Source organism: Pteropus vampyrus, unplaced genomic scaffold (genome assembly GCF_000151845.1).
Source record: "Pteropus vampyrus isolate Shadow unplaced genomic scaffold, Pvam_2.0 Scaffold72, whole genome shotgun sequence".
Lineage (NCBI taxonomy): Eukaryota > Metazoa > Chordata > Mammalia > Chiroptera > Pteropodidae > Pteropus > Pteropus vampyrus.
In genome coordinates this window covers 4,243,025-4,262,202 of record NW_011888853.1, presented here as the reverse complement: position 1 = coordinate 4,262,202, position 19,178 = coordinate 4,243,025, and the positions used below count along the sequence as shown (strand labels likewise).

At 58.2% G+C, this 19,178-nt stretch overlaps 1 protein-coding gene across 1 annotated transcript in view; it reads left to right on the top strand.

The window, feature by feature from the left end:
* CYTH1 (cytohesin 1) overlaps positions 1–19,178 on the top strand; it is a 32,162-nt gene that overhangs the window by 7,287 nt on the left and 5,697 nt on the right. Inside the window, exons 2-10 of the mRNA XM_023531634.1 lie at positions 8,677–8,759; positions 10,058–10,122; positions 11,877–11,943; positions 12,178–12,296; positions 12,653–12,733; positions 13,617–13,729; positions 14,157–14,305; positions 14,662–14,773; positions 16,828–16,880. Of these exons, the coding sequence (XP_023387402.1) occupies positions 8,677–8,759; positions 10,058–10,122; positions 11,877–11,943; positions 12,178–12,296; positions 12,653–12,733; positions 13,617–13,729; positions 14,157–14,305; positions 14,662–14,773; positions 16,828–16,880 (842 nt within the window). The remainder of the gene's footprint in view (positions 1–8,676; positions 8,760–10,057; positions 10,123–11,876; positions 11,944–12,177; positions 12,297–12,652; positions 12,734–13,616; positions 13,730–14,156; positions 14,306–14,661; positions 14,774–16,827; positions 16,881–19,178) is intronic.

Genomic DNA, 19,178 nt, shown 5'->3' with positions numbered 1-19,178 from the left:
CCCAGCGTTCCCCCGGCCCCTTCGGGTGGGGGTGGGCAGACGCTCCAGCAGTCGGGGTGCTTCCTCTAGGCCCCAGGTCCAGGGAAAAGCTGAGGACCAGCGTCCGTGGTCCTGGGCGGCAGGTGAGAAGCAGGACAGCAGGGGGCCGAGGGGCGGGCTCAGGGCGGCCCCTCCCCTCTGCAGCCGCCGCGGGGGCGTCTGTTCCGTTCGTGAAGGACTTGGGAACCTTGTCGGGGTGCGCGGAGCCCTCTTTGTGACAATGCCCAGAAAGCACAGTTGGGGTGCACATCTAATTTGAGCGTAGGGGAGGATGTGTCAGCGTGGGAAGGATGTGGGGTTTTGCGGAAGGCCAGCATACCAGCAGGTTTTGGGAACCAGGGTAAAGTGAGAGAGGACTGACCCCCCCACCCCCGCCTCTGTTTTGGACGTGGAGGGCCGTGGGAGGGCAGCTGGCACGGCCTGCCTGCCGGGGCGTCTGGGGCCCTTCCCTCAGGAGGCCGGAGCGGTTTGTCTGGTGGGCTGGGGAGCCCCCGGGCTTTCCCCGAGGAGGGGGCTGTGTCGCTGTGTCGCCGTGTCAGGGCGGCCAGGGGCGGAACGGGCATGCTCCTCCCCGAGCCGGGTCCGGCTCTGCTTTCGGTCCTGTGACCCTTTCCAAAGCGGCTTTGGAGACGGCAGTTTGTAAGTAGGGGTGCGGGAATGAAGCGGCCGCAGACCCCCGCTGGATCAGGCGCCGGCACCGCCAGGTTTTGGAGACAGTTGGGGTTCTTAAATGATCGTGTTCCAGTGTAGCTTTTATTGAAAGCAGATGTCAACTTTGTTTTTCTAAACCAAACTTTTAGGATAAAATTTTATAACTCAGTTTATTTTACTGCCTTGAGCTGTGACCTTTGGTTAGCTGGTTAAATCGTGACCTTATGCAAACTAGGTCTTGGAGTTCTAGGCTCTGTTAGGTAAAAATGTACCGATCCCCTTCTCTGTGTAAGGTAGGGGGTAAACTACCTGCTTCCTAAGACAATCCTGGAGCGCGATAATATGCATTCCCATTCGTGAAGGGCAGGGCTGATGACACGTCCCAGCGGGAGAGGTCCCAAAGGTCCCAAAGGTTACAGAACTAACCGGGCAGTGAACACCCTGCACAGGTGTCCCCAGCTCTTAACCCTGGGTGCGTCTTGCCGAGTGAACAAGGCCTGAATTGTTGGGTTTGTGGTCAGGAAAGTTTTCCTTAAAAATGCAGAATATGGTGATAAAATCTTTAATATACTTACTCTTGGGTGGGAGACCGGGTGGTTTTGTGTGGAAAGAATGTAAACCAGTAGACTCTAAATGTGCGTGTTGGTCATTTGCTGGAAGGCATCTGTCCCCTCAGTGGCTGAGCGTCAGCCACATGCTGATTTAACTCTTTTGGGTCCTAGGCATGTGTGTAAATTCTTCAGAAATCTCTTAGGCCATAAATTGGTGGTGAGACATTTATTTTATAGCGATCTACACAGAAGCCAGATTATAGCTTCTCGAAAGGAACTAAGATGAGCAGAAATCAGGAAGTCAAGATGTTGCTATTAAATTTTTTTTTTAATTATGGTAAGATATACATGACGTAACATTTACCGTTTTAAGTGTACGGAGTGTAGAGTTCAGCAGTGTTAAGCACAGTCTGTGTCATGCAGCCATCTCCAGAACTTTCTCTTTTGCAAAATGAAAACCGTCCCTTTTAAACAGCTCCCGCCACCCGGCCCCCGGCACCTGTCCCTGTGGAGTTGTGCACTCGTGTTCCTCACGTGAGTGGAGTCATGCAGTGTTTGTCCTTTGGCAGTTGGCTTATCTCACTGAGCATAATGGTCTCAGAGTCCATCCATGTAGCAGGTGTCAACAGTCCTTTTTAAGGCTGAATGATGTGGAGATACATTTTAGACTTGCTTGGAAAAAAAGATAGTTGGTCCCCCAAAGTCGGCAGACTTTCCAAAAAGGTGTGAAGCGAGTGCATCAGGACACCGTTGGCCACGTGTGTGTCACCAAGGTTTGGGCTTCAGTGTCCCCGCTGTGCCTGGCTGTCTTCCCTCCTGTGCGCTCTGAGGCCTGTTTCTAAATTCAAGGCTTTCAGAAACGAGAGCAGCTTCTGCTTTACTGACTCTGCGTTGCCTTTTACCTGAAGATACTTTGGATTTCGATCACATTCCTGTCCCGTCTTAGAGATCTGACCCCACACGCTTCCGTGGTCGGCACGAACTGAGTTTTGTAAGTTTGCTGAACGTTTGCACGTCTCCAAAGCCTGAGTTCTTTCTAGTCTTTTGAATTTTTCACACTGCGAGTCACTGGGATTTCCTGGGAGACGAGGCATCTTCTCCCAGGGCGGGGCGCACAGAGGTGACCTGAGCAGCCTGCAGGGCCGTGGGCTCAGAGGGCAGGTGACCAGCACAGTGAGTTCTCTGCACTCCTGGACGCAGAGCCTCTGCATGGCTGTCGTTCTCTCCGGAGCCGGGAAGGGCTCAGCAGGGGGTCTCGGAGCACGTACCCCCACGGCCCCCGTTTTCGGTGGGCAGACGGTTTGGTTTCTGAGGCGTGTTGTGACCTCACTCCCATAAAACGCCTGGCTCTGTAGGGGGTTGGGCCTTGCTCAGCAGGAGCACCCGGCACCAGCTTTGGGGGCAATGCCCTCGTGGGCCTGGCGGGCAGCTCTCGCACGTCTGTCTGCCTCCTCCACACGTGGGGGAGAGGGAGGGCCTTTCTGGACTCTTGGCCTCCCTTCTTGAAACGTGTCCCTGCTGTGCCGGTTGAAGTTTGGACCCTTCTCATCCATCGACAGTCAGGGCTGTGAGAGGGACGACGGTGGACGACCACGTGGGTGGGGCGGGGCCAGCCATGTACGCTGCATTGTAAAGGTGGGCGGAGGGTCCTAGTGCGGCCGGGTGGCCTCAGTGGTGTCTTGGCCCTCATGCGCCTCTGACCGTTCAATTTAGGTCCCCCGGGACGAGGACAGACAGACAGCATGGTCCATTTTGGTTGGCAGTGGCCTGTGCTCCTGCTCAGAAACCGCCATCAGGATTGCTTTCCATTTGAATTTCCTGGCGGGTCCCTGGGTACCTGCCCGTGGTGCGGGGCAGGGAGAAGCTGGGCAGGAGCCCCGATTGCTGGCTGTGTTCACCTGTGGGCCTGTGGCCGGGGAGGAACGCCTTGTCCCTTTAAGACAGCCCTCCTTTGTATGCGCTGCGTGGAGCGCATTCCAGCTCTGGGTTCCTGCCCACTGGTGAAATCTGCAGAGCAACATTTAAATAAAGAAATAACTAGAAGCCTCCCTTGTGTGGCTTTCCTATTCACAGCTGAGCACAATGGCCCCTTGTTGTTGTGGGCACTTTAATCTCCTTCATTAAATCGGAGTCCTGCAAGGGCCTGGCGAGGGCCTGACACCGCGCTGGCGCCCGTGCCGGGAGCAGGACACCTTGTGAATTAACCTTTGCGGAACGAGCGTCCGAGGCGCGGGGACCCTCCGGCTCTGCCCTGTGTCCTCTGCGTGCAGGCTGCTGCTCCGCCCCTCCTCCGCCCAGTTGCCATTCTCTTCCAGAGAAGAGGGCTTAGCTGCCTCCCTGGCACGGGAGCCGCTGCAGCACGTGGCGGCCGGGGGAGGAGTTGTTTGTTGCTCTGCCATCTGGCCCATCAGCCCATCTCTTATGGTTTAACCCTGGCGGCCGCACAGGGGAGCCATGGCATGGGCAGACGCCCTGCCCAAGGGCCCACCCTGCTCCCCCAGAAGCTCGGGCACAGAGTGGACGGGGTGGCTTCTGAGTCCCAGCTCCGCCCTCCTGTCCTGCAGCCTCCAGGGACCGTCACACTGGCCAGCACCTCAGGGTCACTCACACCCCAGCTCTCCAGCCAGCGCTTGTGTTCTTCATGCTGTTAAATGAAATTAAGCATTTTGTTCCGTAATTTTGCTGTCCTCACGGGCAGTATGAGAGTAAGATTTAACGTTGCCTTGACGAGTTTAAGCAGAGGACACACGCTTATTAATATTTTCTCCTCGTTTCAGAGCAGAATTTCACTAGAAAAATGAGATCTGGTGGGATCTTATGAGACCCGCTTTTTTAAAAAGTTCTTTGAGGATTTGTTGAACCCAAAGGGAAGACGCCCTGTGACCGAGTGTGGAAGGGAGTGACAGAGAAGCTGCGTGGTTGACGTCAGGAGGCTGCGTCACGAACGCGAACAGGGGTCGGTGCGTTCTCGCTGCCCACTGGCTGGACGCCTTGTCAGCCTGATGGCCAGGTCCTAGTGGGCCGGTCTCTTCTAGTAACTGCAGAGCAACGTGCTTTTCATTTTACAGGCGCAGCGGGGCCTGACCGCGTGTTTTGAGCGCGTGTTGAGCAGCCCGTGTGCCGGTGCTCCATCCGCAGACCCACCTCTGGGGCTCTAATTTCCGGTGGGTGCTGCCAAGTTCGCATCGAACGTTCCTACATCGCCGATGGTTCTACCGCAGTCAGAAGATCGGCTCCCGGCCGCCTCCACCCTCGGCGCTCCTTCCCGCCCACTTTTGCTGGTTTACCTCGGTTCCCCTTTGCCACGCCAGACCACGTCACAGCCTGGCGTTCTGGTTGACCTCACCCCGCCGCGAGTGGAAGCTGTGAGGCCTGCCCGCCCCGCCGCCCCCCACAGCCTGCCCTCTGTGGGCTCTTCTCCGCTTTGACATGTCGCGGTCGATAACACGTCTCTTCTGTCCTGTGCCCTGGACTAGCTGTCATGCCGCGTCCACGGTTACTCTGCTGTCAACGACCCACGCACAGCAGCGTGACCAGGAGCCCTTGCGGCTCAGCCTGGAGCCACCGTGCTCTGACCGGTTCTCTCCCTCGGGAGCTGTCCCCAGCACCGAAGTCCGTGGGCCCTGCCTCCTGCCCTCCTGCCCATGGCTCGATGCCACCACACCGGGGTTCCCTCCAGGTTTGCTTTGCCTGTTTCCAGTCACGGCAGGTGCGCGTTGCATTACGACATAGATGAGATGCCCTAGGAACTCGGCTCTCGTCACGTCCGTTAGCCGACGGTAACCTCGGCGCCCTCGCACGCTGCCGTGGGGTGACTTTCCGAACCTTTTCATCCGGTTGGGAGAGGGCCGAGTGCTACCCTCCCGTCTCAGACACGGCTCCGTGCTTCCTCGCTCCTTCTTCGCCATGACTCTGTGGCAGCCCGTCGGCCCCCGGTGCCGATCTGTCCCCCTGGGAGCACGTGTGTGTTCTCCTTGGCGCCCCGAGTCCGTTCCCACCCTGTGAACACGTCTTCCTCTGCCTGAGGCACACACGGAGGGTCAGCTTTCTGAGCCTCGTGTGCCTGAAACACGTCTATTTTGCCCTCGCTCTCAACTGAGAGTTAACGCTGGGGTCCAGGGTTCCTAGTTACAACCTTGAACCTCACCCCGCCCGGCCCGGACGCGCTGTCCTGCCAGCCAAGTGCTTCTCTCTCTCTCTGCTTCTGGATGATTTAGGATGGTCTTTAATTCTCCAGCTTCTAAATTTTGCTATGAATATTTCTCTGAGACTAAAACGACCCTTTTTTTATACTGAATGAATTGAGTTTTTTTGCTTACATTTTCGGTTCGCTTCTATTTCCAGGCCTTTTCTCTCCGCTCCCGCTTTCTCTTGTATTCCTTCATTGACATTTTTATTTCGGGGAGAGGCCAGGGGGGCAAAATACGGTTCTTTTCCAAGAGCTCGCCCTCCCCTGTGAGGGGCCGTTTTCGGCGCTTCCTGTCCCGTGAGCATGTTCCTCTGTACCCTGGTCCCCCTTTCCTGCCCCAGAGCGGTTTTCCGTCCCCTGCCTTGTTCCTTGTGTGGGCGGTAGGCGGCCACTTCGGCGGGTGTGCAGCTGACGCAGCGGGCAGGTTACGTGGGAGCTCAGTGGCGAGCGGGCCTCCTGGACCATGGGCCCTGCGCGGGCTGGGAGGGTGTGAGCCCATCCGGCTGTGGGTGGTGCCCGGCCTCCAGGCGTGGGCACAGGGAGGCTCCACGGGCACCCGTTCCCGTGCTGGCCGCGCGCTTACGGTTGGTCCGGCTCTTTTGTTTCTGCCTGGGAATAACCGTTCAGGGCACTGCGGTGCAGCAGTGATGGGCGTGCAAGGTCCCCGTCCCCCGGAGGCTGCGTTCCAGAAGGAGGTGTTGGCAGCTTGTCGGTAGCTCTGCCGACGGCCCCTCTACCTGTACCGTGATGCTGTAGATTTGCAGCTTTCTAAAATCGCGTCTCGGAGGAAGATGGGGGGCTGGAAGCGCACTGAGTCATGTCCATTAGCCGACGTCCGGAAGCTCGATTCTGGCCCTGTGGAAGGGTCGTCACGTGTGGACGCTGGGCCCGGCGGTTGGCGCTGAGACTCCACAAGAACAGCCCAGTCGGAGTGATGAAGACTGGCCCCTGGGGTGCCCAGCGGCCTTGACACGCGGTGATTCCATGGCGGCTGCTTTCCGCCAGCCGTGGCGCGGGGCCTCTGACCCGCCTCTGCTGGGGTCGCGACCCACGGATGCTCCGACTACCCTGTCTCTGCAACGTCAGAGCCCGAAGCTCCATCCCCCGTGGAACAGCTCTGAAAAAAATGAGTTGTTGCCTCAAAGTTTTGAAACCCTTTTGGTTAGAATGAACATTTGTCGTCTAGACCAGCGGTCCCCAACCTCTGATGCCAGGGACCGGTGCTCCTGCGGGAGTCTAAGCCGGATGGTCCGCGGCGGGGCTGAGGCAGTGGTGCCGGCGCTGGGGGATGGCTGCGGATACAGAGGAAGCAGCTTGGGCGGCCCGGCCCCTAACAGGCCACTGGTCCCCGGGCCGGGCGTTGGGGGCCCATGTTCTAGTACCTCCCGGCATCAGTGTCTTAACAGGGACGCCTGGTCTTCCTGGACCAGAGACCTTTCTGCTCTGCGAGATGCAGGACAATCAGAACGAGCCCCTTTGGGCTCGCTCCCTCTAGAATGAGGTGCGCTCAGTAGACGGTGCTTCTCGAAGGGATTTTGCTCTCACAGAGCTGATTCGTTGTCGTCTGCCCTCCTCCAGCAGCCCTTGGAACGCCCAGCCCTGGGTCCTCAGGGACACTGCGGAGGCCGCAGCCTGGGCTAGCTGTGCGTGGTCTGCTGGCGTCTTCAGGGCGGCCGTCCGGGCTCTGGGCTCCAGCGGCCGGCGGCTCCCAGCTGTGGGCTGGGTCAAGGCGGTGGGTTCCGGCCGCGGGGAACAGAACTCAGGGTAAAACAGTGGAAAGGGACCGGGGTTTCACGTGGCGACGGTGTCACGTCTGAGGCCACCGTGTTTGGGGGAGGTTAGGTGTGACACCAGATGTGTTCCTTACTGTGGGTCTTGGCGTTTAGAAGATGCTTCTCTAGAGAAAGGCGAGGGAAAGCTGGGTACAAACGAGTCCAGCTTTTCCAATGTGACCGAATGAGCCGTGCCGTGGGCGCCGTCGTGGTCTGCCGTGTGGCCTCCTGTCGTCTGACGCGACTCCTGCGGAACTGCCCTCTGGACAGAGCAGATTGAGGTTCAAGGCCGCAGTGGGAGCCGCGAGTCTCCGCCGCTTACGGGCGGAGGGGTGGTCCGGCCCTGCGCTGCCCAGGAGAAACGCCGTGGGAGCCGCGAGCGCCCTGTTGCTCCCTAGTATCCCCTGTGGCATCCGTGAAAATACTGCATTTAATTTATCACCTTAGCAGTTCAGCGTGCAGTCAGTGTAAAGCATTATTAAAGAGCTATTTTACTGTTTTGTGCAAAGTCCCCCGTGCCTTTCGCACATGCCTCATCCTGAGCTCATTGCACTTCCGGTACTTCCCAGCCACACGTGCCACCACGGCCACCACCGTGTGCCTTCAGTTCTAGCAAACGCCCATTCAGAGGGCAGAAGCGCCGCTTCCCACCGTCAGGCTGCACGGTGCCCCCTGCTTTGGCCCTGAAGGGAGCAGGAGCCAAGACTTTGGGGCTCCTGCTAAGCGCAGTCCGGGGTGGGGCGCTTCAGTGACCCTGTGGGACGTCATCATCCCAGCAGCCCGATGAAGTGGGCGACAGTATCCCCACCTTACTGGTGACAAAACGGGGCCCACACAGCCTCACCCGGTGGCCACATGGCCTCCCAGCTCAGTCACGGGCTTCACCTTAGAGGGTGTCTGTCCTGGGCCCCCGTTTTTATAGGTGGGGAGATGGCGTCTTGGAGGAATGCAGTGTTTTGTGGTAGAGCTGTGATTGGGATGAAGTAGCTTTGTTCTCAGGGTAAGAGCTTGTTTTGAAACGTGATCACACGGTGCGTGGAAGGCGTAAAGCAGAGGGCGCGGGCCCCGTCACCCAGTGCCCAGAGCGGAGCGCCGTTTTCAGTTTGGGGTATACCCTTCTAGGCTTTTCTCTCTGCACTCACGTTGTTTCTCCCCTCCCCCCTCGCACCTAAGGGTGTCATGGACATGGCTCCATGCCGGAGTTGGGCTCAGGGCGGGAGCCGATGCCTGGAGAGGCTGGCTAATCAGGCCTGAGGCCACCCCCGTCGGGGCTGCAGACGGCCAGGGCCCGGCCAGGGGTCCCCTCCCTCCGAGCCGGCCTCGCTAGCCCGCCTGTCCTCACAGCAGCTGCTCCCTCGGCAGAGCAGGGCCCCGCCACCCCGGGCCCGTTCTCCTGTGGCATCTCTGTGGCTTCTCTGCGGCTTCTCCGTCCTTGTTTCTGAGTCCCACTTTCTCGCCTTTTCTGTCTCTGCAGCCCCCAGCGACCTGACTGCAGAGGAACGTCAGGAACTGGAGAACATCCGGCGGAGAAAGCAGGAGCTGCTGGCCGACATCCAGGTAGGTGGGCGGCTCGCGTGCCGCCGGGGTGGCAGGTGTCCTTCACAGGGTTCCTCCTCCTGACGCCTGACTGCTGCCCTCACCACAGCTCCGAACAGAGCGCAGGTGTTGATGGTCACCTTTGCTCACAGGCGAGCGGGTGGCCCTCAGATTAGGTGCTTTGCGAGCTCACCCACCCGGTCAGCTGTCAGAGCCACGGTGACCCCCGTCTCCTGACCCCCGAGTGGCGTGCAGGCCCAGATGGGGTCAGAGCCTGGGCTGTGGGGCAAGCAGACCCTCGGCCAGGCCTTGGCACAGCCACTTAGGGGCGGAGCGATTTTCGATACGAGAGTTTTGGTTCTTTGAACTTTGCTGTCTCCACCTGTAAGATGAGAACGAGGGCTATGTGAGCTCATGTTCATCCGGAACCCGGCGGCGCCGCGGCCCCGAGGAGATGCGCCCTCAGCCATAGCTGATTGTTCAGCGTCTGTCTCAGTTCTTTGCATAACTGCCAGGCTTTGTAGAAAATAAGTCACCGAAGCCATTGCTCGGGTGACGCTAGCTCTGGGGCAGCAGGTGCTGTTCCTCTAGGATTCTTGGTGACACGTTTGGGTCAGGGCGGAAGGCGGGGGCGTGGAGAGGAAGGGCGTGCCCTGCCCTGGTGTTGGTTTCCGTGTATTCTGATCGTGCGCCCGAATTCTCGGATTCCTGTTTCACTGGTAAAAGCCAGGCAGGCTTTGCCGTCCTTCACTCCCCACCCTCCACGTGACACGTGATGGCCTCGCCATGCTGCTCCCTGCGATGCCCCGTGCCGCGCATGCCCAGGGCCCGCTGACCGGCGGGGTGGGCGGAGAGCAGGTGCTCGGGCTGCACGGTCCCGCGGCCGCCACATGGTGGCGGTGTTGGCCCGGCGCGCACTCCGCTGGCTGGGGGCCTGGGCGGTGGGGGACTGAGCTGCCCAGGCTCTGCCCGACGGGGCTGGGCGGCCGGTTTCCGTGGGGAATACTTGTGCGAGTGCGAATGGCTCTAAATTTCGGTCCTAGACTGTGAAGCCCTTGAGGTCAGGACCTGTCTTTTGCACCTCGGTATTCCCTAGAATGCTTACTGTCTATCTGGGGGGAGCTCAGTAAACATTTGTTGAGTAGATGAATTTTCCAAAGTTTGATAGATTTACTTTTCTGGTGTGTCTTATTTCATTTTGCTTTATTTTACTTTGGGTGACGTTGGAAGTACTTGCATGTGTCTGAGGTTTCGTTTCAGAGGCTTTGTCATGATCTGTGTCTTCCTGTCCTGGTAACCGTGCGCTGTCTGTCCTGCAGAGGCTGAAGGATGAGATAGCAGAAGTGGCTAATGAAATCGAGAGCCTGGGGTCCACGGAAGAGAGGTGAGTGTCACGCGGCTTCGCCGGGCACCCAGCCTGTGGTTGTGGCGGACTCGGAGAAAGTGCGTCTCTGTGCTTTTTCCCTGGTGAGCACACATGTAGCTGAGCCTCCCGCTTTGCAGCCTGCAGTGTGAGGGCTCGAGCGTGGACGCGAGGGTCTCCAAGACGGGTGGAAAGGTCGGACTGAGGCGAGAACTCGGAACGTCCCCCACGGCCCTACAGCGCCCTCAGTTACGTGTGAACCATGAGTTCTGACTCTCTGGTCCACCGTGTGTGTATTTTGGATCGCTACTGTGTGAAGTTTGAGAAGGCTGGACGCCGGTTACGTCTGGGTGTGGCTGCGAGCTCACCTGCCGACGCGGGGAACAGAGAGTGTAGAGGCAAAGCGCAGTGCAGAGCGGCAGGGAGCATCTGCGGGTCGTGTTCCTCCTAACTCCGTGAAACGTTAGGGGCGTTGCGGGTTTAGCTCTGAATGGGGTTCCCAGACCGTTTTTAACTGCTTAATGTGGTAAATGGGTTGTTTCTAATCATGTGTCTGTGTTGTTCTAAGCCTGAGTCTCCCTGTCTGGCTTGGTGGGACCGTGTGACTTTGCTGTCCTCAACCCCTCTGGGCAGAGCCCTTGGGGATTAGCAAAGCCCCATTTGGCAGAAAGCGGCCAGCTCATCACTCTGGTCTCTGTATTATCAGCTCAGGATTATAGCTTTATTCCCATTTTTAAAAATTGTAGCTTAAAAGAATGGATAACTTGGAGTTCATCAAAATTTAAAATTTCTGCTCTTATAAAAGATACCGTTGAAAGAAGTAAATAAGCAAGCCACCGACAAGGAGAAAATGTTACAATACCTGTACTTGAAAAAGTATCTGTACCTAGACTATATATATACACACACACGCACACGCACACACGCACACACACATACATATATACATGTAAAGAACACATGCAACTTAAAAAGATAGCCCAGATAAAAAATGAGCATAGAACTTGAATAGACACAAAAGCTGTATGTGTAAAAGACACATGAAAACGCTGACCTCGTTAGTCCCAAGGTGATGCACCTGAGCACTCCCCCGAGGGGCCAGCCCACAGCCTCGGTGACTGAGATGGAGCAGGCCGCCTCGTGCTTCTAGGCCTGGTGGGCGTAACGGGGGTGACCACATGGGTAAACAGCTGGGCAGGGCCTCACGCTGTCGCATGCACACCTGCGCCGTGGCCAGCAGTCTGGCTCCAGGTGCTTACGCGTGCGGGAGCGCGTGCCCACACAGACTGTGCAGGGTCACGTGCAGCGTCCGTGTTTCAAGTAGCCCTGACCCAGAAGTGGCTCCGGTGTGCACCGTAGGTGAGTGCATGAACACATGGAGGTCACAGGCCGTCAGCTCGCACAACACCTGCTGCTGGGGTGAGGAAAACGTCGCCAAGCTGGGTTGTGATGGTCGTACAACTCGGTAGGCTTACAGACGTCATTCAAACGTGCGCTTGAAATGGGAGCATTATGTGACACGTAAATGACAGGCAGGTTTAAAACGTCATGTGAGAAACAAAACCGCTGGCAGGGAAGGAGCGAGTGAGCAGGGGGCCAGGCCGATGGCCAGTGACCTTCCGTAGTCCGAGCCGAGCGTGCCCGCGCTTTCCCGCACAGACCTTCCGGAGCCCTCAGAGTCACTGCTGCGTCACTGCTGCGCGGGGGAACCGGGGAGTCCTTTGAAGTCCCCTGATACCTGGAGTACTGAGATGGCTGTGCTGGTTGTGTTTCAGGAAAAACATGCAGAGGAACAAACAGGTAGCCATGGGCAGGAAGAAATTTAACATGGACCCTAAAAAGGTAAGTGAGGAGGAGGACATGTGGGGAGCCCGTGCTCGGGAGGCCCTGGGGTGCCGGCTCGGGCTCAACCTGCCCTCTGTGGAGCCACCCGCACGTTGCGACTCCCCCGCCCTGTGCGTCGACTGGCAGGTGTTTGCTGGATGCTCCCTCGGGGCCCAGAGCACTCCCCACCCCCCGTTTTTCCTGTGCCCCAGACGTTCGGGGGGCGTCACGGGCATGCGTGCTGTCTCCTAGGGCATCCAGTTCTTGATAGAGAACGACCTGCTGAAGAACACCTGTGAAGACATCGCCCAGTTCTTGTACAAAGGCGAAGGGCTCAACAAGACGGCCATCGGCGACTACCTGGGGGAGAGGTGGGCCCGGGCACCCACGGCGCAGCGGGTCGGTCAGGGCTCGCACGGGGAACTCGGGGATGCCCCGAGATCTTGAGGGTTTTGTCCTGAGGCGGCAGTGGCTACACTGATAACGGGGGCGTGGCCTGGGGGCAGCATCCGGGGGTGCTTGGGGGTGTGAGGGCTCCCCATTTGCTCACCCAGCAGACAGAGGCAGACGGGCTCTTCCTCACTGTGTGTGGCCAGGTCCCCTGAGCCCACAGGCGGGGACTCAGCGTGGGAGGCTGCCTGGCTGGGAGTTGGGGTGACTTGGGATTCTCGGGTCAGCATCTGACCCCTGCTTTTCCCTGCCCCATGTTATCTGTTTTTCTTGGCAGAGATGAGTTCAATATCCAGGTTCTCCACGCGTTTGTGGGGTTGCACGAGTTCACCGACCTTAACCTTGTCCAGGCGCTGCGGTGAGTGAGGTCGGGGGAGCACCTCGGGGTGGGGCTGCAGGGCTCCCTTCCACTGTGAGTCCGTCTGGTGCAGTGTTTCCGGGGAGTTACGCCTTGGGGGATGTTTCGAATACCTGGAGGTGGGATCTTTAAGGAAAGCCGTCTGCAGGCCTGCGATGGAAATGCTTGGATGCATGAAGGGAATTAAATCACCACGTATCCTGAGAGCGAATTTTGCGAAACTCTCAGGTTTTTCATTTACTATTCTGGAAATTGATGAATATTTAAATTTTGAAATTTTTTCTAATCTTTAGTTTAGAAAACGCTTTAATTGCCTGCTCTAGAATAGGAAGTAGGTAACTGTGCACTTCATTTTAGAAGGAGGGCGGTAGACTTTAATTTTTTACTGAATCTGTCACCTTGTGCCTTGTGAGAAATCGTCCAGTGTTTTCTCTGCCGTCGCTGTGAGTGATAGCGTCATCTTTCGTGCTGTCGTTCAGGGAGCCGGAAGTCACGCAGACGACACCTACTGGCCGCGGGTCTCATTGACTTAAGGGGCCAGTCGAGGGCGCTTTGATAGGAAGTCTCCTCTGAACCTCATTTTGTTTTGTGGAAATTGGAGTTCGTTTAAGATGAGCGTGATTCACATTTCATCTTCGTTCCTTATTCTGAGGAGGGCAGGCATGCTTTTATATAGGAAAATCTGAATTTTTAAGTTTTTCCTAAACACTGTGCCTTTGAGAGCCGTGGTGAGTTTGTATCTGCACAGAGCTACTGTCCCAGAACACTGCAGCCCCGTGGGTCTCCCTGTGCCTTTTGGTAGAAAAATCACCGGAAGCGTGACGGGGACGGAGCAGTAAGCCGTGTCCCCAGTCCTGCATTGCACCCCGTCTCGGTCCCACAGGCAGTTCCTGTGGAGCTTCCGGCTGCCGGGGGAGGCGCAGAAGATCGACCGGATGATGGAGGCCTTCGCCCAGCGGTACTGCCAGTGCAACGGCGGGGTGTTCCAGTCCACGGGTGAGCGCGCCAGGGGCTGAGGCTCCTCCCTGGGGACGCTGGTCCGGGTGGTACCTGGGGTGGTGCAGAGTCGGAAACGATCCAGCAGTCAGGGAGCGGGACCCCAAGCCGCGTCTCTAAGTCACACTCCGTTAAAAGCCACGTTTTCACACGTTCTCGCCGACACGGGAGAGCGCTGGTAAGGGGAGCAGCCGAGCTCAGTCAGGCGCGTCTGCGGGGCGCACGGGGGCGGGTCTCACGCGGAGGCGCCGCTGCGCGCAGGAAGCAGGACAGGCCGCTGCGTGGCAGCGGGCGGTAGGCGTGCGTGTTCTCCGCGCGTTGTGGCGCTCTCCCGACTCGGCCGCTGCGTTCTGTGAGCCTGAGCGGACAGCCCCCCACGTCCCGCGCGCGCCTGGGACGTTTCTGATTGCCCCTCCGCTCTCCTCAGACACGTGCTACGTCCTCTCGTTTGCCATCATCATGTTGAACACCAGCCTGCACAACCCCAACGTCAAAGACAAGCCCACGGTGGAGAGGTTCGTGGCCATGAACAGGGGCATCAACGACGGCGGCGACCTGCCCGAGGAGCTGCTGCGGGTGAGCGCCGGGCCGACCCCCGGTGGGGCGGGGAGCCTCCCGGTGTCTGCGCCTCGGTCGCCTGGTCACGTGAATTCCATGGCGACCTGCGGGGGGGTGGGGCGCACACACCTGGCAGTGCAGGCGTGGGCGGGGGCCGAGCGGCTGCCTGTCCTTCCTGACTGCCCCCTGGGCCTCCGACTTGTGTGGCCCCTGCGAGCTGCCTGAGGCGGGACGGGTCACTTCCTCCGTCCCAGCACCTGGCGGGGGTGTGGCGCGCTGTCGGCACACGGGTGCTTGGCGAATGGGTGGACAGGAAGGGGAGGAGGGAGAGGGCTCCTGGAGTCGGGGACATGCAGTCTCATCTCTTACCCCAGAATCTGTATGAGAGCATCAAAAACGAGCCCTTTAAAATCCCGGAAGACGATGGCAATGACCTCACGCACACCTTCTTTAACCCGGACCGCGAGGGCTGGCTCTTGAAACTCGGTGAGTGGTTCCTCTGGGCCGGGGCCGCTCACGGGGACCTGGGAAGAAAGGATGTGTGTGCACTGTGGGACAAGGGCCACCTGAGAAAGGAAGTGACTGCACAGTCCGCGCCCCCAGGGGACGCTAGAGACGGGCGGGGACAGAGTCCACCGTGCCATCAGCGTTCCCCACGTGAACCTGCGCTCCCCATCCTCTCTCTGGGAGGGAGGGTCCAGGGTGGTTCCCGGAGCACTTGGTCCTCCCTTCCCTGCCCGCTCACTCACCGGGAGGGTGGCCAGCCGTGTCCATCCTTCCACCTCCCGCCACACACCAGTGCCCGGCTCCTGCCTCCCCAGTGCGTCATCGCCTTCTGCATCCGGCTCCACGGGCAGCGTGCATGGCAACCCTAGCGGCCTTGGCTGCAGCGCGACCCACAGCACCGCTCCTCACTCTCGGGCCCTGGGGCTCCCGCCTCCTCTCGAATCCGAATCGGCCACGTTAATCATTTTGCTCATTCAGAAAGATCTAAAAATTACTCCTCTTCCCTCTGCCACCTGTGAGCTTGTACGGCTGAGATTGTGTCCTGCCCTGCCCCGGAGGTGACAGGGCCACAGAAAGGAAGGGGGTCAGTCGCAGGGTCTGTGTGACGTCAGTCCTCGTGCACACGTGATCATTTTAGTGATCGTTGCCAAACCCCGGGGGGGGCCCTGGACGCCCCGGACGTAACGATGCCCGTGGTTTGGCCGCCGGAAGAGCACTTTCCTCTGTTCTGCCCTGGCCTGTGGGAGGCGTGGGCTCCCCCCTTATCGAGGGGTGCACGTTAGAGTGACACCCCACTGTTTCAGCCACGGGTTCCAGAGATGAGAAGTCGCCACTCTCTTGGCTGACACTGACACACGTAACAAGTGTAGAAAAGGAATTTTTTATTTCTGGCTAGTCTAGATGTCAGTAGGGTTTATATTTTCTAAGTCCTTGTGTTTATATCTAATGACTTAATTCATAAATTTTTCAAGAGGCTCTCCACTGATCGGAGTTTAAAACATCTCTTGAATTAGCCTACGCTTTACGTACCTTTAAGCCAGTAGAATTTTTGCAGCGAAGGCTCTAAAGTCACTGACCTCAGAGGCAACCACTTTGCTTTGCATCTTCATTGCCAAGTGCATACAGTTCAAAGAGAACTTGCTGGAACTGTAAAAAGTGCACCCTAGTTTGCATTTACTTTCCCCTCCAGTGAAATTTGTTTAAATGCTAATACCGAGTATTACTGTCAACAGCCCCGACGCCAAAATTAGGGCAGTGCAAAGATTACCTTGGTTCTTGTACCAGGATGGTATGCAAATTTATGAGGCATCCCATATTTTTAAAAAGGAAAAAAAAACTAAACGTGGGACCCGATTTTTAGGTCATCGCGTTAATTCTCGTAAACCTCAGCTCCTCATTGTTTTTGTGGTAGCCCACTTAGACTCACCCCTTCGTGTCTGAGTTGTGTGTACACGTCTGTACGCATAGAGCCCTGGGAACGTGTGTTCTCGTGTACACACACATTTACATGCGCATTCAGGGGCTTACGTGTGTGCCTTCTCACGCGCACGTTAAGAGTGACAGCCCTTTGAAGATTGTCCGCAGAGTCATCCCCACTGTCTGTGCTCAGGACTGCAGACGTGCTAAGGAATGGTGGCTTTGTGAGAACCGGTGTGCGGTGTCTCGGGGGCCAGGCCCGGCCTCCCCGGCGGGACGTGGCGTCACTCACAGCCACACGGCCGTGTTTTATGCTCGGCTCCCCACCCCCAGGCAGACACGAGTGACTGAGACATTGCACTGAAAGATGAAGGAGCTGGTTTGATTTCTTGGTTTTAATTTTCTTTTCTCCTCGTTTGTATGTTCCCATGGTCTTGGCTCTCCTTTTCCTTGCCCAAACTCCAGGAGGTATGTAACCCCTCAGCCCGCGCGCGTGCTCGCTCGCTCTGCCCAGGCCGCTGTAATCGCCGCAGCGTTTTCTTATTTTGTCGTGTTCGGTTCTTTTGTTCTTTAATTGCTGGTGGTGGTGTTGACGCTGCTGCTAACGTCTCCCGCAGTCCCTAGGGAACTGGCCAGGGCCAGGGGTCTGGAGCCGCTGTCACGTTTCCCGGTACGGAGCGGTGCGTAGCGCGGCAGACAGTGAGGTGCCCAGTGGGGGATGATGAAACCTTTTCTGGAATGAACACAGTAACGTGAGAAAAGGTACCCAGACTGGGCTCGTAAAGCAGAGAAAGTGGTCTCCGAATTTCTTCTCGCAATTATTGGCCAGGCACGTGATCAGTTTGTTGAATTCCAGTCGAGACCTGGGGATTACAAAGTAGTTTCAGAACGGAGAAGAGGCAGAGCAGGGATGACTCTGCAGGCCATGCGCCTCCTGTGACCAGGAGCAAGCTCAGACGCTCACCTTTGCATAGAAGGGACACGGAGTTGCCTAGACTCACAGCGATGTCAAGCAAACAAATTTTCGTTTTAAAGACAAAAACCCAAAATCTTCCCTGGAAATCTTTTCACTTGATTTCCTGGGGATGAGGGGCGGGCGTTACATCCTCAGCTGTTTTAAAGTTTTGTTTTTCTCCCTCCTCTTCAACGAGTCATGGTCACACACCCCAAACCGGCCCCTGGGTGCCGGGGTTGGAGTCCCCTTGCCACTTGCCGATTGGGGAAACGTTTTTCTCAGGCGAGGGGCAAGTCGGCGTCTGCTTCGGCTGACTTGAGCAGAGCTGCACGTAGGAAGGCCACCCGGGCGCTGACGTTCTGGGCAGTGGCAGCTTGTTCCCAGCTGTGGGGAAGTCCGCGCTGGCCCTTCCCTCCGGGGTCAGGGAGCCGTGGGGACGGGGTGGCCCTGTGAGTTCCACAGGGACTGTCCGAGGTGCGCGCTTGGGCTGCTGCTTGTTTCGTGTCTGTTTTCCTTTCCACGCGGAAATGTCCCCTGGGCTGGCAGCGGGCCCTCCCGGCGGAGGCCCCTGAGGCCAGGCCAGGCGCATCACCAGCTTTCACCATCGGGGCGAGCGCTTCCGGCTTTGCTTTTTCTCCTAGATCTCCTTCCATCTTCCTCTGACATCTGACCCTTTCCCTTTCCATGGCTTCCTGAGCCCTGCGTGCCCCCGGGTGGCCCTGTGAGGGGGCGCATGCTGGTCGGCGTGGCTCGGGTGCCCTGGTGCTGAGCCCTGTGTGGGGTGGGGGCCCGAGGGGTGGAGGAGCCGCGCTCCCAGACTCCGAAGTGGGGGAGGGGGCCCTCCGTCACAGAGTGGCTCCAGTTCCAGGTGTGGCGCTCGTCCTCTTGTTCCTTGTTTATTTTGATCCCGCCCAGCCTCTCCTGCTTTCCACGCGCATGTCACATTTCCATCTGCATTTCTTTCTTAGTCCATGCCTTTGGCGCCCAGAGGCCCGTGCTCACATAGACCACCGAGGCCCTGGGGAGAGAGTCAGTCTGTTTGACACTACACAGGGCCGGACTTGTAGGCAGCCCCCCTTCCGTGACCTTGGCCATTAGGGATCAGTCAATCTCTTAACCTCCCCGAGAGTTCAAGCACCAAGGCAGCTTCCTTAAAAGGGACCGGGAAGTCCAGTAGAGCTCATTCCCTGCTGCCAGGACCTGAGCTGGACGCTTTATCTCCGAAACGGGCTTTGTGTTAGGTCAGTGGCCATGTCCTTCTGGGACACCTGGTGCGAGCAGGCAGGCGGGTCCTGGCGGTGGGAAACACTCCCTGCGAGACCACCCTGCTCTCTGCGTGAGGGCGGGAGCGAAGGCGTGGCCGAGGCCCCAGGCCCTCCTCTCCGTGCAGGTAGGAGAGGTGATGTCCTCCAAGGTACTGCAGAGCCATGAAAAGTGTCTCTGAGACGCCACGCGCATCTTAACCCCGAAGGCCTCTGGGTAGCTTCGTGTGGTTCGTGCTCAGGAAGCTGCCCCTCGCCCCAGCGTAGGTGGAGGAACAGAGGGTTTGGTCTCCGGTCCCGACTGGAGGCCGTGGTGAAGCCTGCGTGCCCAGGACCCATGTCGGCGTGGCCTCACGCGCCCCGGGTCGTCTGTCCTTCAGCGAGCAACACTGACAGGGACGGCGGGAAGCCGCCACCAGCTCGCAGCACCTCCGTCGGTGCTCCCGTGGCCCCGCGGCCGGCTCCTTCCGTTACAGGCTCCCCGTGAGCAGTCCAGGGACGAGGAGGCCCGAGCGGGACCTCTGCTCACCGGTAAATTCTCCCGAGACAGGCTCCCCTTTCCCGCACCCAGAACCCTGAAGCCAGCGTAGGATCGTACTGCGGTCAGGAAGGTGGGCAGCGGGGGAACCACAGGAGTGTGAGTTCCGGGAGGACTCTGGAGTTGACCGTGAAGGAACGCGAAGGTGTCCCTTCCTGCTTCCTCCTTCCCGCCCCTGCGACGGAGCTGCCCCACGGGCCAGGCCCGGTTGGC